The 26,024-nt window shown below is 47.0% G+C and overlaps 4 protein-coding genes and 1 long non-coding RNA gene across 9 annotated transcripts; 3 read left to right on the forward strand and 2 right to left on the reverse strand.

The window, feature by feature from the left end:
- Positions 1-47: 47 nt before the first annotated feature.
- Positions 48-5,623, forward strand: abcg2b (ATP-binding cassette, sub-family G (WHITE), member 2b). Of its 3 annotated transcripts, XM_037253710.1 has the most exons (17): positions 48-587; positions 699-794; positions 918-1,176; positions 1,681-1,740; positions 1,860-1,977; positions 2,048-2,203; positions 2,276-2,433; positions 2,894-3,045; positions 3,108-3,200; positions 3,394-3,548; positions 3,724-3,875; positions 4,099-4,188; positions 4,270-4,394; positions 4,835-4,989; positions 5,064-5,153; positions 5,238-5,290; positions 5,356-5,623. In XM_037253710.1, the coding sequence occupies exons 3-17, from the start codon at positions 1,025-1,027 to the stop codon at positions 5,501-5,503; spliced, it is 1,857 nt and encodes a 618-aa protein (XP_037109605.1). In that variant the 5' UTR covers positions 48-587; positions 699-794; positions 918-1,024; the 3' UTR covers positions 5,504-5,623. The 3 variants fall into 3 exon arrangements, with proteins under 3 accessions (XP_037109605.1, XP_037109597.1, XP_037109613.1); XM_037253702.1 differs by lacking the exon at positions 48-587 and having other exon boundaries at positions 623-794; XM_037253718.1 differs by lacking the exon at positions 48-587 and having other exon boundaries at positions 623-794; positions 3,397-3,548.
- Positions 5,624-6,288: 665 nt separating this feature from the next.
- Positions 6,289-7,309, reverse strand: LOC119121495 (proline-rich protein 18-like). Its single transcript, XM_037249086.1, has 2 exons — positions 6,912-7,309; positions 6,289-6,690 (listed from the first exon to the last, which is right to left on the reverse strand). The coding sequence occupies exons 1-2, from the start codon at positions 7,290-7,292 to the stop codon at positions 6,289-6,291; spliced, it is 783 nt and encodes a 260-aa protein (XP_037104981.1). The 5' UTR covers positions 7,293-7,309.
- Positions 7,310-8,098: 789 nt separating this feature from the next.
- Positions 8,099-11,858, forward strand: LOC119124088 (actin-related protein 2/3 complex subunit 1A). Of its 2 annotated transcripts, none has more exons than XM_037253775.1 (11): positions 8,099-8,404; positions 8,873-8,966; positions 9,099-9,203; positions 9,319-9,541; positions 9,825-9,932; positions 10,044-10,147; positions 10,228-10,336; positions 10,490-10,565; positions 10,632-10,825; positions 10,921-11,011; positions 11,299-11,858. In XM_037253775.1, exons 2-11 carry the CDS (start codon positions 8,903-8,905, stop codon positions 11,335-11,337), a joined length of 1,113 nt encoding a protein of 370 aa, XP_037109670.1. In that variant the 5' UTR covers positions 8,099-8,404; positions 8,873-8,902; the 3' UTR covers positions 11,338-11,858. The 2 variants fall into 2 exon arrangements, with proteins under 2 accessions (XP_037109670.1, XP_037109665.1); XM_037253770.1 differs by having other exon boundaries at positions 8,127-8,409; positions 8,871-8,966.
- Positions 11,859-12,707: 849 nt separating this feature from the next.
- Positions 12,708-17,442, forward strand: LOC119124079 (actin-related protein 2/3 complex subunit 1B-B-like). 2 transcript variants are annotated; one of them, XM_037253745.1, is made up of 10 exons: positions 12,708-12,853; positions 14,266-14,382; positions 14,447-14,551; positions 14,628-14,850; positions 15,073-15,180; positions 15,679-15,918; positions 16,138-16,213; positions 16,323-16,522; positions 16,643-16,733; positions 17,076-17,442. In XM_037253745.1, exons 2-10 carry the CDS (start codon positions 14,319-14,321, stop codon positions 17,112-17,114), a joined length of 1,146 nt encoding a protein of 381 aa, XP_037109640.1. In that variant the 5' UTR covers positions 12,708-12,853; positions 14,266-14,318; the 3' UTR covers positions 17,115-17,442. The 2 variants fall into 2 exon arrangements, with proteins under 2 accessions (XP_037109640.1, XP_037109650.1); XM_037253755.1 differs by having other exon boundaries at positions 12,726-12,852; positions 14,262-14,382.
- A 6,786-nt stretch (positions 17,443-24,228) lies between these two features.
- On the reverse strand, positions 24,229-25,851 carry LOC119124141. The gene is made up of 2 exons (XR_005098205.1): positions 25,579-25,851; positions 24,229-25,337 (listed from the first exon to the last, which is right to left on the reverse strand). It is a non-coding gene; the product is annotated as an uncharacterized LOC119124141 (long non-coding RNA).
- Between the last annotated feature and the right edge of the window lie 173 nt (positions 25,852-26,024).

A 26,024-nucleotide genomic window follows, 5' to 3' on the forward strand; every position in this document is an offset into this window, starting at 1 on the left:
TTCCGAAAGGCGATTGGCTACGGCGACAATCATGCTTAGAGCTGAACACGAATTCTGATTGGCTAATAGGTGACGAGCTGAGCAGAATACTGAGCTGCGATTGGTCAAGAAATAAATGACACCGACGAGGAGCCTGGCCTTTTTCACTCAGTCTTTACTACATTATGACCGGCAGGAGGCAGCAAGATGCCGTGGAAAGCGTCCACTCCCCCTGCTTCTTGAAAAATGTTGGCGGAAGTCTTTCTTGAGAGGTCGACTTCGGCGATTAAACGTATTTTTATAAAAGGCCTTAATATCCAGATGACGCCACAAGTACGTGGTGGTCTCGTGGGAACGAAGACATTTGTTGGACCCATTTTGGGGACTGAACGATAGCAACACAGCGCAATGTAAAACTTTTGTTATTTTATGATATTATTTAAAATTGTATTTTTCGCAACCCTTCTCAATGATTGTACGTGAACACAAACAATGCCATTAACAAAAGTCTATTTCATTATATTTTTAATGAATTTTCTTTTCAAGATGTCGCATTCCGGACGTGACGCTTGGACTCACGGAACGTGCAGGAAAACATACTGAGAAACGTAATATTTGATGTTTTTAATCAATCACTTGAATTACTATTAAAGCAATATTAACTTTTTTAAATGAACGTTCACAATTCGGTTTTATGAGATGGGTTCCGTTTTCTGCAGGCCTTATCTCGGTGGCCCGTGCTTAATGGAAGGTCTCAACCGCTGCTACATGACCGCAAACTATACAAGAACATTAAGATTGTCAAATGAATACAAGTGAGTGTTTCTGTCATGTTTGCATCTTTGATGACAGTCGTTGAGATTAGATTTGGAGTGCATGGAAAGTTCAAGTTCACGCTGTGTTTTATTTTTTTTTTATTTTTTAATCATGTCTGATAGTGAGGGAGAGTCCAAAGATTAGCGGGAGATGTTTTTATGGCCGCTCGACGTTTCTGTGCTTGCCATGAAAACATCCAAGGCCGCCATCGACTTGTCACATTTCGATCATGAGCAAGGAGCGGCAGGACGTGTTTGCCTTGGACGATTACGTCCAAGAACGAGGACCCACGCTGACCTTCAGCAACCTGCACTACTGCATCCCGGAGAGCAGGTGGTGTCGAAAGAAACGGCCGGAAAAATACATCCTCAACAATGTCAGGTAGGTGCGACGCAAACATTGTTTAAAATAGCAATGGAAGTCGCTTTCTTTAGGTTTCAAGATACAATTGTTTCTAAATATTATGTTGCATTGTACCTACCGTATTTTTCGGACTATAAGTCGCTCCTGAGTATGAGTCGCACCAAACTGGGGGAAAAAACTGCGACTTATAGTCCGGGAAAAAACGGTATTTACATTTTTTGGCTAATTTAAAAACAACTACTACCGTAATTTTCGGACTATAAGTCGCGGTTTTTTTTCATAGTTTGGGTGGGGGGGGCGACTTATACTCAGGAGCGACTTATATACATATATATGGGTTTTTTTTCACTTTTTTGGGCATCTTATGGCTGGTGCGACTTATACTCCGGTGCGACTTATAGTCCGAAAATTACGGTATATATGTATCAAAAACACCACGTATTGTTTGTTTATACACGTCTGAGTAGATATTAGCTTTATATTAGCTCATTTTTGAAACGAACATCTGTGTTATTGTCGCAGCGACATCATGAGACCCGGAATGAACGCCATCATGGGCGCCACAGGAAGCGGCAAAACATCGTGAGTTCAAACGTTTCGCCTTGTCACGCTCGCCAGAGCTCGCAAAGGAGCTTGCGTACACTGTGTACTCGTATTTGTACTTGGTTACCTAATTCCCGAGCCTGCGCCTTGACACGTAGGCTCCTGGATGTCATCGCTGGGAGAAAAGATCCCGCCGGACTCCGGCAAGGAACCATCCTGGTGAATGGCAAAGTGGTGACCTCTGACCTTAGGCTCAGTTCTGCATACGTGGTCCAGGTACGTGGCGAGTCATGTCGCACACCCAGTTGTGTTTTTTATTGAATTCATTTCATTCCACACTTCCCAGGATGACATTCTGATGGGAACGTTGACCGTGCGGGAGAACCTTTGCTTCAGCGCCAACCTGCGTCTGGACCCCCGACGCCACTCGTCTGCGGACAGGCACGCACGAGTGGACGCCATCCTGGACGAGCTAGGCCTGAATGACTGCGCGGACACCAAGGTCTGAGTTGTCCCGAATGACTTTTCAACGCACGTTGTTGTGAAACATGCGCTCAAAACGTTGATGATGCAGATCGGGACAGAGTTCCTGCGTGGCGTGTCGGGCGGCGAGAGGAAGCGCTGCAGCATCGGGATGGAGCTCATCACCTCGCCCGCTCTCCTCTTCCTGGACGAGCCCACCACGGGCCTGGACTCCAACACGGCCAACTGCATCATCAGGCTACTGCACAAGTACGCAAACCACCTCATCAAAGCCGCATGGCGGATGGATCAAACAAAAAATGGATTGTGCTGATTTCATTTTTAGAATGATGATATAATTGATTTGATTATTTTATATTATTTCAAGAAGTTGTGTTTTTAATTGTAATAATACCTGAAATAAAACAAAAATAAATATAACACAATAAACCCTCAATTTTCTTTAAAAATAAAAAATAGATTTTTATAATGATTTATAATTATTAGGTCATTTATTTCATTATTTTATTTTATTTCATGAAGTTCTATTTTTAATTCTAATATTACCTGAAATATAACAAAAATAGTAAATGTAACACCTCAATTTGTTTTAAAAAATGAAGTAAAATCACCTTTTTTATTCTTAAAACTAAATCAAAACACACACCAGCGCAGAACGTTTCCCAAATATGGTTCCATAATTGTCCGTTGATTCCGCCCCCACCTCCAGACTATCCCGGCAAGGCAAGACGGTCATCTTCTCCATCCACCAGCCGCGCTTCTCCATCTTCCGATGCTTCGACCACCTGACGCTGATGCACAAAGGCGAGGTGGTGTATGCGGGGCCGGCCCAGCGCACCCTCCAGTACTTCACCGACCTCGGTACGCCTCCCCACACCGCCACCGCCGGCGCATGGCTACGTCACATCGGCGCTTTGTTCCAGGCTACCAAATTGAGTCCTTCGACAACCCCGCTGACTTCTTCATGGACATCACCAATGGCGAAGCCAAGTCCACCCTTGAGGAAATTAATACAAGTATGCTCTATAAGTGAGGGGAGTGGGGGGGGCTGTCGTGCGATCCTGTCAGAATATTTACTGTACTGTCATTGTTCGTCTGTACTATCACGCTTTGCTCCTGGCAGAGGTAGATCACTTTTAGCCGTCCATTTTTTGGAGCAAATACAGCAAAAAGTGCAGTTTACGTCATGTTGTGACTTTTCATCTCCAGCAGGTGAGCGCAAGAACGTGCTGGCGGTCAAGTATTTCCAGTCGCAGCTGTGCCAAGACGTGCTGCGCGAGCTGGACCGCATCAGCCTGGGCGTGGCCGGCGAGGTCAAAGGTCGGGAAGAGGCGGCCGATTACGCCACTTCCTTCCTCTACCAGGTCAGCCTTTCACTCGAGTTCAGCCAAAACGGTGCTTTTCGAGTCGACCATCTTTCAATTTCTTTAAAAAAAAAATTCAAGTTTGTCTTTTTATGGCCCCAAAAATGTTTGGAGGCAAAACGGGAGATCATGAACCTGGCTTATCACGCAACTTGATAGCGCCGGTGTTTGGCAGATGCGCGTGCTGTGCGGCAGGACGGCGCTGAACACGCTCAGGAACCCGCAGACGTCGTACGCTCAGCTGGCGCTCAGCATTTTCTTCGCCGTCCTGGTGGGCCTCATTTATTTCCAAACGCCCTTAACGCTGCCCGAAGCTTTGCAGAACAGGTACGCTGCCAGTGGTACCAAAAGCATTTATGTCGCCACAATTATCAGCAAGATTTTTGTATCTTTTATGATTTGTATGTTTTTTTTAATGTATTTTTATTTGTTATTGTTTTTTATTTATTTTGATGTATTTTTATTCATTATTATGTTTTTTTGTAAATGTATTTCTGTTTCTTTTATTTATTATGTATTTTTATTTTTTTATGTCAACCTCTGTGGGCAGGAGCGGCGCGTTCTTCTTCCTCATCATCAACATGGTGTTTGGGAATCTTTCGGCCGTGGAGCTCTTCATCAACGAGAGGGCCATCTTCATGTCATCCAAGTTTTCTACATTTGCTTCCACGTCGATGTGGAGAAAAGAAAGCTGACCTTTGCTCATTTTTTGGTTGTGCAGCCATGAAAACTCCAGCGGCTACTACCGCACGTCTGTCTACTTCCTGTCCAAGATCTTCGCTGACCTCATTCCCAATCGCATCATTCCCATCTTTATCTTTTCCGCCATTGCCTACTACATGATGGGTACATGATGCGTGTGTGAAAACTTTATTCGGGTTCATACATTGAAGGGGAAATAAACCCTTCAAATGTTCGGCCTGGAATTCAAACATTTAGCGTTTAAAAAAAAACACAAATCTATTATTCTATTAATTACAAATATTTAATCATATGTTTTATATAATTTTATATTTAAAATTGTCATATATTTTTAATAATAGTTAGTAGTAATAATAATGTCATATTTTATATAATATAGAATAAAAAATATTTGTATCATATACAAATACAAATATTTTTATAATATACAAATATTACACATATATGTTATATTCCATGTATATTTTATATTAATTGGTTATCAGAATTTTATTCTGACCAAGAGCAACTGTAGACAATCATCTTTTTATTTGGTCCTGTATTTCTTTCAATATATATGTCATCCATTTTTTTCTGGCGTGCAGGACTGAAGTCAGCGTTGGTGGCCTTCCTGCGTTTTGCGCTGACCATGTCGCTGGTCAGCCTGGCGGGGGTCAGCTTGGCCTTCCTGGTGTCGGCCAGCGTGTCATCCTTCGCCATGGCCAACATCCTCATCGCGCTCCCCTTCGTCTTCATGATGGTTGGCGCCGAGCGCTCGGCGGGCGCCGGCCGTTCGGCCTCCTGGCTGGCGCCCCATTTGTGCCGTCTTTACAGGTGTTTGGCGGCTACCTGGTCAACCTCAACGCCATGCTGAGCTGGCTCTCTTGGCTCAAGTGGGTCAGCATCTTCAGATACGGACTCAACGTAAGAGCCCGACTCACAAAACAATCATCTCAGTCCCGCTGGTGGATGGTTGACCTCTGCGTTTTTTTTCTTCCTGTCCGCCAGGCCGCGTTCATCAACGAGATGGCGGGACAGGTGTTTTACAGCAACACCACCACGTGAGGAGAACCGCAAGTCGATAAAAGGAGCCCAAATTCCCTATTCTCATTTGCGCCCTCCGCAGCGTCCCGGGCGAGCTGTTCCTCTGGAGTCTGGGCATCGACTACTCCACGTGGGGCTTCTGGCAGAACCAGGTGGCCCTTCTGGGGATCATCGTGGTCTGCATGGTCCTGGCCTACGTCCAGTTGCGCAGGATCAACCGATGGAAGTGAAAGCCGGTCTTTAATTAGCGCCCGGGTGACGCACTTCCTCCAGCCCCGTGGCACGTTATAGAAAAAAAAAAAGATTTGCTGACACCAGACATTAAATTGGACTGAATAATCAAAACAGAGCAAAGTCTCAAAGGGTAGACACATTTATTTATCAAACGCCAGCAGCCAACGAGCTCATGAAAGAGCCCGAGCGCACGAGTTGGGTGGGGGGGACATTTGACTGCGAGGCGGCTAATCCCGCGCTCCCAGCGGGCACCAGGGAGGCGAGCGTGCGCTAATCTAAGCTTCTTAGCGTGACAGAAGCCACACTCAGCGTCGCCACGTGGAAGACGTTTGATGGAGGGCCTCGACACAAACCATTTTTTAGTTTACGCTAATATTGAGATAAATGTTTGCTTTGTATGCAAAAGTTTTGGATCATTTTTTTCCACAAGTCATGTCATTTGCTCAGCAGCAAAAATATGGCTGAAAGGTTGTGCAACTTTTCTGCTGCAAACCTTGTCAAGTCTTTGTTCCTTTTTTTTTCCCAAGGATACCAATCAACATGGATTGCTTCATTAAAAAAAAAAAAAAAGGACTCCCGCGAGACAAACTATGCGATGATAATCCTTGTCAAATATTTCTTGAAATGACACATCTCATTTGTGTCCCAACGGCCAAAAGTGTTCAATGTGCAAGTACATGATGACAACATAAACGAGATCAGCAACAATCGTGAGCTAAAAATGACAAAGACTGGGAGGGAGGAGAGTTTGGCTCTGGCATGCACGTAATGTCGTGGGGGGTCAAGAGCTCTTGGCGCCGGCCTTCTTCCTGCGCCCGACGGGCACGTTCTCCAGCCCCCGCAGCCACTCGGTGCACTTGAGCACCACGCGCTGATCCACCTGGCCGTCGCCCTCGTCCTCGTACTCCACGTCGTCGTAGCGGTGACGCTCGTTCAGCAGCGACACCTTCACCATGGAGCTCACGTCGCAGCGAGTCCTGACCAGCGCCGCCGCCGCCCGGCCGTGGGACGGCGCCGATTGGAGGCCCCGCCTGGCTGGCCTGGAGTCCGGGACGCTTCCGGAAACAGCCTTCTTGCAGCTGCTGCTGCTGTTGTTGCGTCGCTGAAGCAGCAGGACCGCCTCAGGAGTCAGGGTCAGCGTGAAACGGGTTTCCTCCGGTCGGGCTTTACCTCGGGGCCTCACCTGGTGGGTTTTGGAGGCAGGGTTAAGGTTTGACGCCTGGAATGAGGCTTCACGGCACTTTCAGAGCTGGCCTATAAGGTTGGAAATTGGCTGAGAACTTCAATTTCAAGCCAGGAGGAGGTTTTGAGGTTCCAGTCGCTTGGTTTCAAACTAAGACTTCAAGTTAGCTTGACATGGTTTGAAATCTGGATTCGATTTTCAAAGTAGGATTCCAACCTGACCTGACGGGACTTGGCCGAGGATTCCCCGGTCCTGGAGGCGGGGAGGCTCTCTGGCAGCCCCCGGCACGACAAGAGGCCCTTCTTCCTGGGCTCCGACAGCTCCTTGGCGGCTGCGGGCAGGCGGCTCTTCTTGCCCAGCTGCTTGAGGTTGGACACCAAGCGCTCCTTCACTGAGGCGCTTTCTTTCAGGGGCGCCGCCTCGCCCGCCTTGCCCTCCGCCTTGCCCTCCACCTTGCCCTCCGCCTTGCCGCCCGCCACACGCACGGGCGGGATGAAGGGCATCTTGGACACGCACAGAAACAAGTAGGCCAGCAGCTGGGTCTTCCGCCGGAAGGGCGTTGAGAAGAAGGAGGCCAGGTACTTGCGAGCATCCCGGGCCATCCGGCAGGGCTGCTTCCGACGCGCTTTGGTTAGAAAAGCCGCGCTCGCCTTATAGCCCGGCCAGCTTGTGACGCCCGGGCTCAGCTGGCCGCAAATAGACCTGAACTCGTAATCCGCCGCGGTCCACGTGATCCTCAAACATTTGCAGGTGGAGCCTTAAAGCCCAGACGCGCTTCCAGACCCGTGAAACAACGCCGTTGCGTCCTGCCCAAACCCGGTTGGTTTCCTCAAGCGGCTCTGGACATCACATTGCAACAACAGAAACTGAGACGAAAACAACAAGCAGTCTTAATTAGGATCCTATTTAAAAAGAATTTCATATCATTCATATAAATAAGAAGCAGCAAATGAGGTTGAGACTTCAATATGAGTACTGTGAAGTAAACAAGTCTTTAATGATATGTCTTAATGCATCTCGAGTACATTTTAATGTGTTATTAGCAAGGCAAAGTAAACAAACAAAATTGTTGAAGAAAAATGGGGGATATCCTACACTATTTTATTTGTCATTTTATTGATCCACATGAACATGAAAAGCTGAACAAAACAAAATCCTAAACACACTAATAAAAACTAAGCAACTTGCCCTGAATATAAACACACAACTAAAACCAAAATAAACATCAAGTATAATGAACAATACAAAACTATTGTCATACCGAGGCCGGTTAGCTTTATTTTCAAATTTATTGGTAAAACTAAAATGAAATGAACTTCTCACTGTAGTCCTTGATTATTATTATTATTTTTTTTAAACTTCCGATATGCAATTCCTTTCGTATACACCAGTGGCGCTGTCTCCCCGCTTGGCCGGTTGTGCACGCGCCTTCTTCACTTGACCGTAGCGGGGCTGGCTACTCGCGTGATGTGGCTAAGCTAGCTGTCGCTCACTCAGCCGCCGGATGTTCCCGGGCGCACGTCGTTGTCGTCCGTCTTGATATTCCCCTCAAACATTCCCGGACGAATTCGTGTCGACTGACCAGAGTCCGCGAATTCCCGTCCGACTCCCCGGTGCTGGTCGTCGATTTTCTTCCCTCCCCTCCCCGCCATCGCCGCTAGAGCTGCTTAGCTTGCCGGCTAACTTGAGTACCGAGAGCCGAGGATCAGACGAGGTGAGTAGGCATTGCTCGACAGGAAACACCGTCGTCGGGCTCAGACGAGTCAGGCCTACCGAGCTGATTGAGCTAGCGACCCTTTCGAATCTCAGAGCTAGCGACCCTTTCGAATCTCAGAGCGCGTGGGTACTACTTATGTTAAATCCACCACATAAATATGCCGCAGTATGAACTCTTGAAAACGAGGGCGTCTATTTTGTTGTCTTTTGGGCGAAAATGGGTTGTCGAGAGTGAGCGGTGCGGTTCAGCCAGCGATGCTAACCGGTCCAACGTCTCTTTGAACGTTCTTGTCCCGCGTAATCAAAGAAAGAATCATGTGAGCATATTTTCCACTTTGGCCAAGCGTGGCGTGTTGGTTATCGACGGGAGGCAAAGTCCTCGTCATTCAGTTCACTTGATGATGGTAATTCAAAAGCTGGTGGTGGCTGTCATCAAATGATTGCGCTGCCTTTGTGTTTGTGATAGCCCCGAATTGAAGGACCACACCCTGAGAAGATGTCCCTTCATCAGTTTCTGCTGGAGCCCATCACCTGCCACGCATGGAACCGCGACAGGACACGTCAGTTTGGCCTTTTCTCACCCTCACCCTCTTTGAATGCAACACTTAAGATGTGTCATTCCAGCAGGGGGGGAAACAGGTTTGGTTGGTTGCTTCGATCTCTCCTTGAGCTGTTTTTTTTTCCCCATGCAGAGATTGCTATCAGCCCCAACAACCATGAAGTTCATATTTATAAGAAGAGCAGCAACCAGTGGATTAAGACACATGAGCTGAAGGAGCACAACGGACACATTACAGGTACTTGACCTTTGAGATAGTTGACAAGAGGCTGGCCATCCATCTGAGCTATCAGCGTCAATAGAGCCGCATTTGAGCTTCTTGCGTTCTCGCTCCTACACCGATTTCTCCGCAGGCATCGACTGGGCCCCGAAGAGCGACCGCATCGTGACGTGCGGCGCCGACCGCAACGCTTACGTGTGGTCGCAGAAGGAGGGCGTGTGGAAGCCCACGCTCGTCATCCTCAGGATCAACAGGGCCGCCACCTTTGTGAAATGGTCCCCGCTGGAGAACAAGTTTGCGGTGGGCAGCGGCGCGCGCCTCATCTCTGTCTGCTACTTTGAGTCAGAGAACGACTGGTGAGCAAGCCAAAATCTTCTGGTGGCCCTTTAGATGAAGGTGCTCTCCTGATTGACCTCATTTTTTTTTTTGTGGAGATATTGTTAAACGTTTAACAATGATCAATAAAATGGATGGATGAATCCATTCATTTTCATCCATCTTCTTTTGGGCACTAGCGCCCTCTGCTGTCGACCGAAAGTGACTCCACAACTGTCCTCGGGCTCGCGTTGCGAATGTTCAAATGACCAAACTGGACAACAATTGAGCCCGACGGCATTTCCGCTGTTTTTTTAATTCCAGGTGGGTGAGCAAGCACATCAAGAAGCCCATCCGCTCCACCATCCTCAGCCTGGACTGGCACCCCAACAACGTGCTGCTGGCCGCCGGATCGTGTGACTTCAAGTGCAGGTGACGTGGCTCCATCCAGCCTCGCGAGTGGAACAAAAGATGGTCGTCGCTTTCGCAGCTTCAAGCGGGAAACAGCAACGCTGTGACCTCGTTTGTCTTTGCGACGTGTAGGGTCTTCTCGGCCTACATTAAGGAGGTGGAGGAAAAGCCGGGCCCGACGCCTTGGGGCAGCAAGATGCCTTTTGGAGCCGTCCTGGCAGAGTTTGGAGGAGCAGGTCTCGCCCCGCCCCCCCGTCAGATGTCTGTTTTTGAGAGCGTTTGCGAAACAACATTTGCACCTGTCGTGCTCATTTAGGAGGAGGAGGTTGGGTCCACTCGGTGTCCTTCTCGGCTTCGGGCAACCGCCTGGCGTGGGTCAGCCATGACAGCACGCTCACCGTGGTGGACAGCTCCAAGACGGCCAGGTATGCGGCGCCGACGGCACTTTTTCACTTGCATGTGATTGTATTATTTGTCAAATGGACGGCTAAAGCCAGTTTCCACAATGGCTCAAACTGTGAACATCTCCACGTTTTTTTGTAGACCCGGGACTAAATGCACCCGTTTGTTGTTTTCAGTCCTTTGCAGCTGAAGACGGAGTTCTTGCCTCTCCTCAGCGTCTGCTTCGTGTCCGAGAACAGCCTGGTGGCCGCCGTAAGCTCCTGCGCGCTTGGCCATTTTTGTTTTGCTCCGTCCAAGCACACGATGGCGTGCGTTCAGGGCCACGACTGCTGCCCTGTGCTGTTCCGCTGCGACGACGGTGGCGCGCTGACCTTGGTGTCCAAGCTGGACCTGCCCAAGCAGAGCATCCAGAGGAACATCTCGGCCATGGAGCGCTTCCGCAACATGGACAAGAGGGCCACCGCCGAGGACCGCAACACCGCGCTGGACACGCTGCACCAGAACAGCATCACGTAGGTCAACGACGCCGGAATGTTTCTTCTTCAAAAGTTACTCGTGCAAAATATGTCCGCCTTTAAAATTGCGGCGATGCTTTGCGTTTTCACAGCCAAGTGTCAATCTACGAGGGAGACAAAAGGGACTGTCGCAAGTTCTGCACCACCGGCATTGATGGCGCCATGACCATCTGGGACTTTAAGGTACCCGCCCACGCTTAAAATGGGCCCAAATTCACCACAACTTTCACAGGACGAACCTCAGTTGACCCTCTGTAACCTTTTGAACGCGCAAATCCAACAGTCGGGTGCTAATACAATACTGTAAGACCTCTTTAGTGATATTTTGAACATTGTGCGCTCAGTTGGAATGTTTCATTCCGTGAACTTCCACTAGAGGGAGCACAAGTCAGCCACTTCGAGGTAGACATTGTGTGCAAGCACGCAGCATGACGAGCTTTCACTGCCATCTCTTTATTTCCCCTCCTCAGAGTCTAGAAGCATCTATCCAGGGTCTGCGCATCATGTGAAGACATTTTGTGGACGCAAAACAAAATGGAGACATCGTGACCTCGCCTACACTCGCCCGACAGTAACACACATGCGCACCTTTTCGAGTGTTCGCCGAAGCACTGATCAGGCCGTAACACATACACACACACACACACACACACACACACTGAACTGACGTGTGACATCACTGTTGATTTTTCTTGAGTTGCTGCCGTTTGATTTTAAATGAAGTTGTGAAAGGAAGGGAGAAGGTTCCGTATTATTAAAAAGTGTGACTCGTGTGTCTTTTATGTTCTCGACCCTCTTCCAAAGTTCAACACTAAGCTAAGTTTTATCACACACAAAAAGATATGAATAAAAGTCAGACTGAATATCACCACGGCAGAGCCTCCGCGCGAATATATCAGCGTGGCGTCGAGGTGACGGACATTTTCTCTCACTCGCGTCGCCATGGCGACTAGTTGCTCCGAGCTCAAGTACGATGGAGGCTGTCTGTATCAAGCCAGTTGAAATAAAGTTCAGATGCATTTACACCATACTTGGGCTGCTGTTGTCTTTTTTTTTTTCCTCTGCTCACGGCTATGCAAATGTGCTTGCTCGGTCTCACTTGTCAAATTTTCATTTTACAGGAAGTGAAAGCGGAAGGTGTGCAAGCTTTAGCAGAAGAGGCACAAGATCACGTGAGCCAGTGTTAATCACACCAAAAAGAAAAATATTCACACACTGTTTCCACAATATTCCACTTTACAGCAATTGTAGTTGCGAATTCAAAGTTGGGAGTTGTATGCCTTTGATTGGACAGCAACACCCTTTTTGCACAAATTCCCAAATCTTTTAAGAGTCGTGTGGTTTTCATTGGACACTAACGCTTTGATAAATTCCATTTAAACGTGCAAACATTTCAACCTGTGGGTGCTGAGTGGGTAGGACTAGTGTTGTCAACGCCCTTTTCACCATCAGTCTGATATTTTACGGCTGATCAAACACATTGACCTGTCAACTGTTGACACTTTTCCCTCACTTTTTTTAAAATGCAGTTTCATTCTATTATGGAAGAATAAAAATGTCCTTTCCAGTGCAAACATGACGAAAACCACCAAATGTTACTAATATTTTGCAATGGAAAAAAAAAGCATACAATTTATTTAGAATTTCTCATGCTGATAAACAGTGACTGCATTCCACGACCATTTTAGAATTTCAAAAAAAAAGGATAATTTTGGCTCGCTCGCTCGCTGAGGAAACAAAATGACTTTGGGGAGGGGCAAAGACTTTATGCAAGGAAAAAAAAAAAAAAACCCCAGCAACCAATGATCCCCTCACTTTGGTTCTGTTTCGTCAAGTCCTCCGCCCCACCGATATAGTTTCCATTCTCGCTCTCACTTCCTGTTGCCTCCCCCGGCTCTTCTTTTTTTTTCTTTTTTTTCCTTTTTCTTGCATCCCAGGTTCAGTCGTCGTTGGCGTTCGTGTTGACTGGCCAGAGTCCGCGAAAGCTAAGCAGTCCCCCAGCCAACACCCTCTGCTGCCCTCCGGGTGAGTGAGAGAGTGAGTGAGTGAGAGAGTGAGTGGCGAAAAGGCTGTGACTTTACAAAAGGCAAATGGGAGACAAGTGGCAATTTTGTGCCTCGTCTTGCTCACTTCCTGTTTGGGGTTAACGGGACCGGACTTTTTAGTTTTGCGTCTTTACTTTTGTGAAAAGCTCTGAGAAGGAAAGGATGTAAAACTGACGGATAACCCAGATGTTAGGTGAAATGAAAGTCCTTGTCTGTCGAACGAAAGTTATGCAGTGGACCCCCCACCGCATATTCGCGGCCACTTTTGATTTATTTAGATTGTTGACCACATAAATCGTAGACTTTCCTGGTTGGTTAGACCCCAGCAAAGTCATTTAAGTCAAACAAAAGCTAGAAAAATGATCAAAACTAAAGTTGAAAAGAAGAAACAAACGTTTTTGTTCAGAGAATTAAAACTTTAGAAACTGTAAACTAACTGAAAGTAAAGCTTATTTGTTTGTAGATAATAAAGGAATGTTGAAACATTTTTTTAAAGTGTTCAAACTAACAAACTTGCTCCGAATAAAAAAATCTTTGAGAATGACAAGATTTGCGTACATTTCACACGCCCATCCTGAAGACCATTTTGACAATGCACACAGGTTATACAGCGTGTCACATCCCAAAAAGAAAAATGGGGTTGAAATGAGTTGGGTTCTATTTTGTGGGCGCCTGAATGTGAAATCCATCAAAGTAAGTCAACATAAAGGCCAAATGGCCTTGGTTGTTTAGGATGATCAAAAGAGAGTCAGACAAGCCATTTTCAAAGAGCCTTAAAAAGGCTTACAAAAGAAGAAATGAAATCTTCTGTCTTTGCACGGGACGTCGACAGTGCGCCCCCCAAAAGAACCGGAGCGGCATGCTCGTCTCCTTTTGTTTATTCTACTTTACTGGAGACGTTTGGCTTTCAGATGAAAAGACGGAGTTCAAACGTCCATCTTCCGTTTCACGCCTTTTGTGCGAAGCCACCGGAGTATTGGAACATGTGTTTCTATTTGAGCTTTTCCCCAAAACGAAAACGGACATTGTTTCGAGACACTTCCTCTCTTCAAAGTTCCCTTTTCTTCTGGTTGCGATTGCTCACCAGCGTCCTACTTGCGCAACTTCCTGATTTCTCTTCTCTGCTCAAACTCATTTATTTATTCATGTTTAAGTCATGCTTGTTTGTTTTTTTCCAAGGGAAAACATTGCAGTGAAGTCAAATTAAAGGAAGATTGTTGTATGCTGTAGAGTTTTAGGGTTTTTTGTAGTGTTGTAATCGTTTTTTTTATTTTTTATATGATATTAAGAGCAAAACGCAGTATTTTGTTTCCCAAAAAAAAACAAAAAAAGCATATGATATTAGTTGTTAGTGAATGAGGTTGTATTTTCCCTTTGTGTGTGTGTCCGCAGATTCCTCACGTGGCACTTCCTGCTTGGCATTGAGTGTTGTTCTGTGATTGGCCATGGCCTTCCATAGCTTCCTGCTGGAACCAATTAGCTGCCACGCCTGGAACAAAGACGGAACCCGTAAGTTTCCCCGCTCCGTCCTCAAGTGAACGGCTGAGCTGGACTGAAGCAAAGTTTTCCCCAGAACTGGCCATCTGCCCCAACAACCACGAGGTCCACATCTACAAGAAGGACGGGACCAAGTGGAGCAAGATTCACGAGCTCAAAGAGCACAACGGCCAAGTGACAGGTGAGACGCGGCCACGCGCTGCTCGCTCATAATCCTCCAAAACATTTTGGCCGTATCTTCACTCGGATCTCGGCAGGTGTGGACTGGGCGCCCGACAGCAACCGCATCGTGACATGCGGCGCCGACCGCAACGCGTACGTGTGGACTCTGAAGGAGGGTGCCTGGAAGCCCACCCTGGTCATCCTGCGCATCAACCGGGCGGCGCGCTGCGTCAAGTGGTCGCCGCGCGAGAACAAGTTTGCCGTGGGAAGCGGCTCGCGACTAATCTCCATCTGTTACTTTGAGCAGGAGAACGACTGGTGAGCTAGCACGCGCACGCACCCACCCTTCTCTGGGGACGGCAATTATTTGGGGACTAGCCCCTGCTCTCTGGACTAGGCGTAGTCAATTCAACTTCTCTCTGCAAACTTCTGGGAACAAGAACCTATGTCAGAACCTTGAGTGGAACCGAGGAGCCAAGCAGCTCAATGAGGCGTCATTGGGTAAGTCCGGTCTATCTGATGATGTCATGGTCCCTGCAGGTGGGTGTGCAAGCACATCAAGAAACCCATCCGCTCCACCATCCTCAGTCTGGACTGGCACCCCAACAACGTGCTGCTGGCCGCCGGATCGTGTGACTTCAAGTGCAGGTAGCAAACGCTAGCTAACCTCGGTGGGTGTGCGCTAAACCAAAGAATGGGCCGGTCAAGTTTTGGCACAACTCAATTTAATTGAAATGAAAATAACTACATGAAATACCTCATCCAGCGAAAACATGTCCACCTGGTTGCTGTCAAGTTCAGGAAAACAAATTCAGGAATGAATAAATAAAGAAGAAATGAATACATCAATAAATTATAAATATACTAAATAAATAAATATACAAAAATCAATACATATACAAAAAAATATATACATGGCGCAACCATTGAGGCTATTTAACAATGTCATCTTTGAGGCACAAATAAATAAATGATAAATAAATATACAAAAATAAATACTAAATACACACACGCACACCTTGTTTCTGGCAGTTGTTTGTAGTACTGCCACCCGCAGGATTGGAGTGTAATACCATGGCGCAACAAAGGAGGCTATTTTACAACTGAGGTTATTTTACTTTTGCGGCACAAATTGTCTGCCGGCAGGGTGTTCTCGGCCTACATCAAGGAGGTGGAGGAGAAGCCGAGCCCCACGCCCTGGGGCAGCAAGATGCCCTTCGGCGAGATGCTGTTTGAGTCCGGGGGCTCCGCAGCCGACGGTCCCGGCGCAGGGGCGGCAGGCGGCGGCTGGGTACACAGCGTCTGCTTCTCCGACTCGGGCAACCGCCTGGCCTGGACATCGCACGACTCCACCGTGTCGGTCGCAGAGGGCGGCAAGAGCAGCACGTAAGATTTCATGATGTACTTTTGCAACCTCGTTTAACAATGGCCCACATTTTCAAGTTTAATTTTTGGGCTTGAATTCTCCATCTTACAGACAGTCAAGTTTGATGTGTTTTACTTCATAATTGCCTAAATCCTTTTTTAGAAATATTTCCCTTTGTTTTCGATTCAGTAAGTGATGCAATCCTATGCTAACCGATTGAACATTTTCAAATTCCACAGCGTGAGCAGCCTGAGGTCCGACACGCTCCCTCTTCTGTGCGTTACCTTCATCACCGAGAGCAGCTTAGTCGCCGCCGTGAGTACGCGCCGAGCGTTGCGGGCCACCCTTTGCGTCGCCACGGTTTCAAGCGTGACGTGGTAGCAGCGCCGCCGAGAATAACGTTCTTTTCGCGGCCCCCTTCCAGGGCCACGACTGCTGCCCCATGCTCTTTGTGCTGGACGCCGCCAAGGGAGGCCTGGCGTTCGGAGGCAAACTGGACGTCCCCAAGCAGGCGGCCCAAAAGGGGATCAGCGCCAGGGAGCGCTTCCAGAATCTGGACCGTCGTGCCTCGGAGACCCCGAGCACCGACAAAGACCTGAGCACGCTGCACAAGAACAGCATCAGGTGTGTGCGAGCAAAACAAAAGTTTGCATCAATGTGTGATTCTTCTGGGGCGGAGCTAAAAGGGCCAGCTGTCTGTGGGCGTGTCGCCGCTGCATTTTATTTCATCTTTTGCTCTTTTAGTCATATCTCAGTGCTGCAAGGAGGACGCAAGCAGTGCGCCAAGTTCTGCACCACTGGCATGGATGGAGGCTTGTGCATCTGGGATGTCAAGGTGACACACACACACACACACCAACGGGCAGTTTGCTCCAACTGCGGAACGGATGCATCTTTGGCTCTTCTACTACTACTACTCCATCTACTTCTAAGTGCGATTTAAATTGTGTTATTTATTTCGTTCGATGAAACGTGAGGTCTGTATGTCATAGATATGTACCGTATTTTCCGGACTATAAGTCAGTTTTTTTTTTCATGGTTTGGCCCGGGGTGCGACTTATACTCCGGAGCGACTTATGTGTATCGTTACGGAAGCCGCTTCCGTTCCGCAGTGTGAATTATTTCAAATTCCCTGATGACGTATGGTGTCTGACTAATTTTGGTTGCTTGTATTCAGACTCTGGAGTCATCTATGAAGAACCTGAAGATTGTGTGAAGCGACTCCTGCTTTTTGTCTTTGAAGGAGAATATGAAGAAGACAAGCGGCGCCTTACTCCCCACAGCTTTTGTGCCATATTTTAAAAGTTGGTCTTTATTTTTCTACCCTGAGCTCAAACAAGCAGACGCAAGCGCGCCGTGTTAGGCCCTCGCGCTAACATGGACGTCTGCCAGTGGGACCGATGACGTGAGACCTGGCTCAACGCTTACTGCAGTATTTCAAAATGATATTAATGTCCATTATGAGAGGCTGTAAATGCTCCTCTTTATACGCTTATGCTGGTCATAATTTGCATTTAATAAATAAACAAAAGTGCTTTACGTTGTTTGTGGCTGCTGTTCACTTTTGATTCCATTCTGTGGAAGAGGAGGGGAGGGAACCTGCGCTCAAGAGAGACTTTTGTGGATGTGACCTTGTCTTCTGGCGCCCTCCTGTGGACGGCACGAGCAGGACGATTTGCATCACGACACCCCCTCACTCACACAAATACACGCGCACACACATTAAACAGGTGTCACCTCCTCCTGCCTTCACCCATTTCCTCCTCCTCCGGCTTGGATAAATTTGGCCAGGAGATGTATAATGTGGTGACGCGTTGCTTTTTATCTATCTATCTATCTATCTATCTATCTATCTATCTATCTATCTATCTATCTATCTATCTATCTATCTATCTATCTATCTATCTATCGCGGTATAGAGGCTATATATTTTTTTCAGTTCATATGACTTTAACCAGTAGGCGTCGGTAATGTGCATGGAAGCTGGTGGCACCTTGCCGTAAAACAAAACGAAGAAGAAAATGACGTCACTTCCCGTTCACGAACGAGTCAATGGGTGAAGTGCCTTCCTTCCTTCCCCCCGTGCATCATCAGGGAACGTGTTACGTCGTCTCCCTCCTGGCGTCAACTATGGAAGCCAGAATGTCGACTGACGATTTGCCAAGGAAAGAAAGAACCACGCACTGAAACATCACTTCTTTTATGCACGTTTTCTCCAAGCTAACGGCTAACTTTATTGCATGAAGGGATGCTCCGTTATGCAACAACGGGGAGATGATGCTTCTCTTTGGGTCATCTTGATTTCAGAACACTTCAAATAACGTGAATGCATATATACGCCTAAATATTGTTATCCAATATATCTACTGCAATTTCACATTGGATTGCTGGTTTGAAATGTACTTTTATTATTATTATTATTATTTTAATAAACATTAAAACCTGTTAAAACTTGTCTGGTGTTTTATTCCTTGTTTTTATTTCTTTGGGCATGAAAACCAAAATCTGACATTTGGTTAACTGCTTTATATGACAATATGTATATGTGTTTTACGTTGTGTAATATGTGTTGGTGTCCCCCAAAATAAAGAGCAAGTAGTCAAATACACATTCTTGACACGTACAAAAAATGCATAAAGTTATTAGGTGCACCTGAAAATGGTGGTGTACCGAATGGAGTGTCCGTGTGACGTCACAGATCAATCAGCCAATCAGGAGGTGGGGGTGAGGGCGGGTGTGGCACGTTTCACTTTCAGTTCAGCTTTGGCCATGATTTTTCCCTAATGAAATGGCCTGTTATTAGGTACACTTGAAAATGGCGGCGTACCTGATGGCGTGTCCGTGTGACGTCACAGATCAAACAGCCAATCAGAAAGTGGGGGTGAGGGCGGGTGTGGCACTTTTCACGTAAATCAGGGGTGTCGACCTCCAGTCCTCGAGGGGCCGCGTTCCAATATGTTTTGCAGGTTACCCTCGTTAAACGCACCTGCGTGAAAAGTTTTAGCTCCATTCACGTTCCGCAGGAGCTAAAACTTTTCACGCAGGTGCGCTTAACGAGGGAATGACACGGACACTCCATTAGGTACACCGCCATTTTCAAGTGCACCTAATAACAGGCCACTTTATTAGGGAAATATCATGGTCAAAGGTCACAGGTGGCAAGCTCTAGTCCTCGGGCCGCGTTCCAACATGTTTTCCAAGATTCCCCTCGTTAAGCGCACCTGCGTGAAAAGTTTTAGCCCCTTTCACGTTCCGCAGGAGCTAAAACTTTTCACGCAGGTGCGCTTAACGAGGGAATGACACGGACACTCCATTAGGTACACCGCCATTTTCAAGTGCACCAATAACAGGCCACTTTATTAGGGAAATATCATGGTCAAAGGTCACAGGTGTCAAGCTCTAGTCCTCGGGGCCGCGTTCCAACATGTTTCCCAAGATTCCCCTCGTTAAGCGCACCTGCGTGAAAAGTTTTAGCCCCTTTCACGTTCCGCAGGAGCTAAAACTTTTCACGCAGGTGCGCTTAACGAGGGAATGACACGGACACTCCATTAGGTACACCGCCATTTTCAAGTGCACCTAATAACAGGCCACTTTATTAGAGAAATATCATGGTCAAAGGTCACAGGTGGCAAGCTCTAGTCCTCGGGGCCGCGTTCCAACGTTTTCCAAGATTCCCCTCGTTAAGCGCACCTGCGTGAAAAGTTTTAGCCCCTTTCACGTCCCGCAGGAGCTAAAACTTTTCACGCAGGTGCGCTTAACGAGGGAATGACACGGACACTCCATTAGGTACACCGCCATTTTCAAATGTACCTAATAACAGGCCACTTTATTAGGGAAATATCATGGTCAAAGGTCACCGGTGTCAAGCTCTAGTCCTCTGGGCCGCGTTCCAATATGTTTTCCAAATTACCCTCGTTAAATGCACCTGTGTGAAAAGATTTTGGTCACTTTCACGTTCTGCAGGAGCTAAAACTTTTCACGCAGGTGCGCTTAACGAGGGAATGACACGGACACTCCATTAGGTACACCGCCATTTTCAAGTGTACCTAATAACAGGCCACTTTATTAGGGAAATATCATGGTCAAAGGTCACCGGTGTCAAGCTCTAGTCCTCGGGGCCGCGTTCCAATACGTTTTCCAAGCTACCCTCGTTAAACGCACCTGCGTGAAAAGATTTTGGTCATTTTCATGTTCTGCAGGAGCTAAAACTTTTCACGCAGGTGCAATTAACGAGCGGTTGAAAATGGCGGTGTACCTAATGGAGTGTCCGTGTGACGTCACAGATCAAACAGCCAATCAGAAAGTGGGGGTGAGGGCGGGTCAGTGACATCAGTGCGTCCCCAGTCATGAACCTCATAGCACGTCACTGGTATCTATCTATCTATCTATCTATCTATCTATCTATCTATCTATCTATCTATCTATCTATCTATCTATCTATCTATCTATCTATCTATCTATCTATCTATCTATCTATCTATCTATCTATCTATCTATTTATCTTTCTTTCTTTTTCTCTTTCTCTCTCTCTCTCTCTCTCTCTCTCTCTCTCTCTCTCTCTCTCTACCTACACACACACACACACACACACACACACACACGCACGAGCGGTTTTTGCTTCAATAGTTGATGAGGCGTCATTCGGCCGGCCGCTCGTCTGGAGGACTTGTCGCGTCCAATGAGCAGTTTTGTCTGCCGGAAAGTCTCAGGGGAGCCGAGGAGCACAAATGGACTCCCAACATGCTCGCCCTTTTTACAGCTGTCCTCCCCCCCACACACAGACAGACACGCACGCACAACACACACAAATTTTTTTCAACAGCGCAGAAGATCCCGGCGCACTTTGCGACCTGTCGCCGTGCAGCGACAAACGGCGGCGGCGTGCAAAGAACAAGCGCGTTAACTATTAAACCTGGGCAGCGAAAAGACATTCAAAGAGAGACAACCGATAGACAATCTTTTTTTGAGAAGGCAAAATGTGCCTCTCGCAATTTCCGCTGAACGTGGCACAGAAATCAAAGACAATCTAGCGCCTTCAACAAAGACGCTTCAATAAACTAAAGACTTTTTTTTTTTTTTTTTTTAATAAACATCCAGATGTGGGAAATCCAGGTCCAGAAAGTAAGACGCCGTAATATGCAGGTTGCTAAACATCAAAGTTTGTAAAGATTTAAAGACAATTCGAAAAGATCCCAAATAATTTCCGCTTTCAGTCACCGAGGATATCTTGGAGAACCCGCCACAGCTTTATCGCAAACGTCCAAAACAATTTGTGATGGTGAACTCACTTGGATGGAGTGGCAGGTTGTTATTCACGTCCGTACGACAGTTGGTCCATCACCGCCGACGTTTTGATTCGGGCCGCTGATCTACGAGAAGCTCCCGGGGAGATTTACGCTGCGCTTCATTCTTGCCAGCGCAACACTAGCGGTGATTACAAGGCTGAGAAAAAGTCGTCTTGACCGACGGTGTTTTTTTTTTTTCTGTCTTCGAGACAAACACACGTCCATCCCACTAAGCAAATCGCCGCGAGACGGACGATCGATGAAGTCGAAATAAAATGCCGACGCTTTACAGCCTCCAGCATACGGAAACGTCTTACTCATGTAAAGTTTAGAAATGTATGAAAATGAAGTTGATTGGTTCAAATCTATACCTACATTTATGTCACATTAGTTACGTTTACTCATTCACTTGCGTCTGCATAAACTGCTAGCTCCTGATTGGTTAGTTGGGTCAGGTAACGGGGAATGCGGAAGTGTCCATTTTTTGTGTGTGTGCCTGTCAAACACACGTTCATATGCGGGAATCGAACTCACGGTGTCAAGTTTTTTTTTTTTGTATCACACACATAAACAAAGTAAAGTGCTGACAAAGAAGGAATCCGTCTCCTTCCGGCTTTCTCATTTTTTTTGAAAGCGTGTCCGATCCACCACCAACACTGGGGTTAGCTACCTACCAATGACGTCATGAGCACAAACCGAGACCTAATTAGTCATCGGCCACGTTTTTTTTTTTTTTTTTTTTTTGCCCAACCCTAACGCTACCCCGCACATTCTTACGTCTCTTGAGTCTTGGCCCGCACGTCACGAGTCTATCGACCCCCCCCCGCCTCCCCCTCTTCCCCACGCGGGAAGATGATTCACATTCCGCGGCAAGCCGCAGCGGTGACCGATCCATCAGGTGTGACGTCGCGCCGCAGATTTACGATACTCGCTGGCGGGGAGGCCGCCCGAGCGAGCGAGCGTCCGTCCATCAAACGTCTTGTGTTCGATCTGGACGGGAAAAGCTTTTTCCTAGCTTGCCAAGCAGATAAAAACATCTTTTTAGCCATCTTTTACAAACTTAGAATTAAATCCATATTTACATAGTTAGCTGGGTTGAGAGTGTGTATGAGTGTGTGTGTGTTTGTGTGTCTGTCTGGGCCCCGTGTAGATACGTTTATATTTAGCTTCTCTTGGGGACCCTTTTCTTCATGCTGTTAAAACGTCATGGATATGAAAGTTTAATCATGGATATGTGAAGAAATAAAGAATATCTCAATAACCAGAGTGAAGATTGTTGGAAATGCTTGGAAATCATAAACGAGGTGTTGTGAAATTCAACGGAACAAATATGACTCAATAACGCAGCCAGTAAGTCATTTTGGTGGCAAGGTGCAATCTTGCTGGCCACGTGGAATTCAGAGTGGAGAGGAAGTGTCAAGTCAAAAAGGTGCGCTCCGCCGTTTTGGTTTGTTTGCGTGCAGGCGGCTCATTTTTCATCGAGATTTTGTTACCCTGCAGGTCGATTCGCCGGCGGCGCGTTCCATCACTGCGAGTCAAACAGGAGCGATTCATCAATTTGTGAGCACAGAAAAAAAGAAGAAGAAAAAAAAAAAGTCAAACAGAAGCAAAGAGAGCGAGCGCACGTGACACGTAGCGGAGCATCGCGACGGAAGCCGCACTCGTTCGAGGCGAGACCTTTGCATGAGCTTGGATTCAAGTGAGTGCGTATCGATCGGATTTCACGCCAAAAACCAGCCGATCCAAACCTGATTAGCACGTACACATGCGCGCGCATCCTTTTGATGAGCACACACATGCATGGGCACGCGCACACACATTTCATACGGACGCGCAAGATGCGTCTCATATGAATGGCCACATTTGACATCGATGACGCACATGCATGCGCAAACACTCGATCATTTGGTAAACGCACACAAATGAATACACACATTTGATAAATACACGCTCATTCGATATACTGAGTGCCGGAGTCCTAAGAATGGTTGCATAAAAATAGATCACTTTTCTTCCTCTTCACGCCACTCCTCCTCCTCTCTAGTCTATGTGCACGTATGTGTGTGCGCGAGAGTGAGTTGGCGTTGGCGCTTATACATTTTCATGGCTTTGTTTGGCGTGTAGGCTGACACGCTGCGCTCCCTCCCTCCTCCATGGCAACACACACAGACACACACGCGTGTGATAAGTGTGTAGGCCGGCTGCTTCTTAATGAGCATGTTTGCACGGTGGAGACGTGCCAGCAGCCTGCAGCTGCCCTGCCAAAGTTGCCCTCACCGACCACCACCATCATCCAGGAAGTCAATGCTCCTCATGTATGGTCTTCATCGTGTGCATGTGTTACACCTTCTTGTGTAATTGCAGCAGATGGAGAGCGCGTCAGCACGCATTTCACCTCCTACTGTCCACAAATGGAGACACGTGCACGCATACACACAATTCATGCATACACACACATGCAGATGTTGAGCAAGTTAGACTCTCTCTCTCTCATGTATTTGTGACTCACTTCAACCTAGAGAATAACATCCAAAATGACTATAAAAACACACACACACACACACCAACTCGTGATGTCAGTGAGCGCGCGCGTGTTTTGCAAGGCCAGTACGCTAAAAAGTGGTAAGGCAGATTCCCCAAAATATTCCTCTGAGTCACCCTAGATGTACAGTACTTGTTTTCCCAGGTGTTGCTTCCAGGTTATTTTCAGCCGCGCTTCTTCGTCACGTCTTAGTTCCCAAGATGTCTGCTAAACTTTTCTTTCAAGGTTTCCTAAAAGTGTCTCTCCTCGTTATGGATGCAGACTTTGGCTCCCGTTTGTCTTTTTTTCTATCTTTTTCTTCTTCTTCTAATTATACTCCACGGCGGGGTTCCCTTCACGCGTCCTACTTTAGCTCCTGGTGTTTCCTTTTCGAGATGCCTCGTCCGCCACCCGCATGGCTTCCGGCGTCGTTCCAAGTTGACTTCCGGTTGGCTTTTGCTCTTCCGACGGAGGACAAAGTTGCGTGCCGCCGTGGAGCTGACAACCAATGAAAGAGACCAAGACGAAGAAAAATGTAACCTTTACTTATTTACACATTGTACAGCGGTACCGAGTGACAAGTCTTATGTACAACACAAGCAGTAGCTTAGAAACCCCTGAACTTAGACACAAGTGAGAGTAACAGCACACAAACACACGCACACACGACATCAGCATAGAATGTGTGTGCGCGCGTGTGTGTGTCGGTGTGTGCGCGCGCTCTGGTCCAAAAATAAATGATTACCCAAAAAAAGAAAAAAAGAAACCACCAGAAACACAAGCACAGTCATGCAAGTTGGAAAAAAAGTGTGAAAATTCTCAAGTGATGGTACAACGCACACGCACACAAAGCGCACGGTGTGTGTGTGTGTTGTGTTACATGAGTGGGTCAAATGTTACGAGTGGGATGAAGGGAAGAACGGAAGAGGAAAGTATGCGCACACACGCATACACACACAAACTTCATCCATTGTCTTATATAAATGCCTGCTTAGTGTACACCGCGCACGCGCAAACACAAACACACGGAGGTGAAACAGCACAGACTTGTAGTGAAAGAGAAGCGAGCGAGTGGGCGGGCTCGGAACCGCGCACTCCTCATCGATTCCCCAACTACCACTGACATCGCAGCAAGGAAAAAAAATAAAAAATACAAAAACGCTCACATGAGAATCGAAAACATGCCAGTTTATCGTCGTAAGAATAGAAAGTTGTCATTGAAATGAAGCATCCGCACCATCCCCATCAATAAAAAAAAAAAAGATCTGTACATAAACGTAAGAATATTGCAACCTGATATTGTGCATATTACTCACTCGAGGCCATTTTGAGTGTGTGCGGCCACGACATGAGATTGTGCACAACGGTGTGTGTTTGTATGTGTGTGGGGGGTTGAAATCGGGAAAATAGATATGCTTTTGACATCCAAAGCTTCCTTTTTCCACCCTCAAAAAGTAAGTCCTCATTCAGGTTGAATGAATCTATTGTCAGCAGTTCTAGTGGCGTGGCTGTGTCCCTATTGAGGGGCAACATTTGTGGAGGACACATTTGAAGGCAGAGGATGCCATGAGAAGGTTACCCAAAATGAAGGTTGCCCCTAATCTACGATTTCTTCAAATGCAGCCTTCCAAAGCTGCATTTGAAGGTTGACGTCCACACAAAAAGGTGGAGCCAAATCACAAGCTACTTGATATGCGTCCCTCATAATCTGCATTCCAAGGCCTATGACCTCGTAATGCCACGTGAACGTTGTCCAAATCGCAAGTTGCATTTGAGTGTCGATGACACAACGCAAAGGCTGTCTCAAATCAAACAAAGTATCTCCAAACCATCCAAATGTGAAGGCCCATGACAAAGGCGTTGTCCCAAATCACCTTTGGTACACCCCATTTTCAAAGCAATAATGCTGCATTTGAAGGCCAATGACATCATAACAGCATACACATCTCACGGCAGATTAAAGGCTCCTTCAAATCCATCTTTAGGTGAGCACATTTGAAGACCCATGACACCACGAGCGGGCTGGCCGAGTTCAACTGCAATCTCTGAAGGACATATTTGAAGGTGCTGACATCATAACACCACTCAAACGTTCCTTTCCCAAATCACAGACACCTTGAAATACATCCTTCACAGGCTGCAGTTGCAGGATGCTGACATCATAACAAGCTGGATTATTAATAGCTGAGGTTGAAACTCCGTAGATGTTCACCATGGTTCTGGTGACCAGCATTTGTGGAGATATGAAGTCAATGGCAGCCTCTCAAGGACACATTTGAAGGCAGAAAGTACATGTTATTGTTTTCATTCTCTCTACTTG

Source organism: Syngnathus acus, chromosome 1, assembly GCF_901709675.1.
Source record: "Syngnathus acus chromosome 1, fSynAcu1.2, whole genome shotgun sequence".
In the NCBI taxonomy this organism is placed as follows: Eukaryota; Metazoa; Chordata; class Actinopteri; order Syngnathiformes; family Syngnathidae; genus Syngnathus; species Syngnathus acus.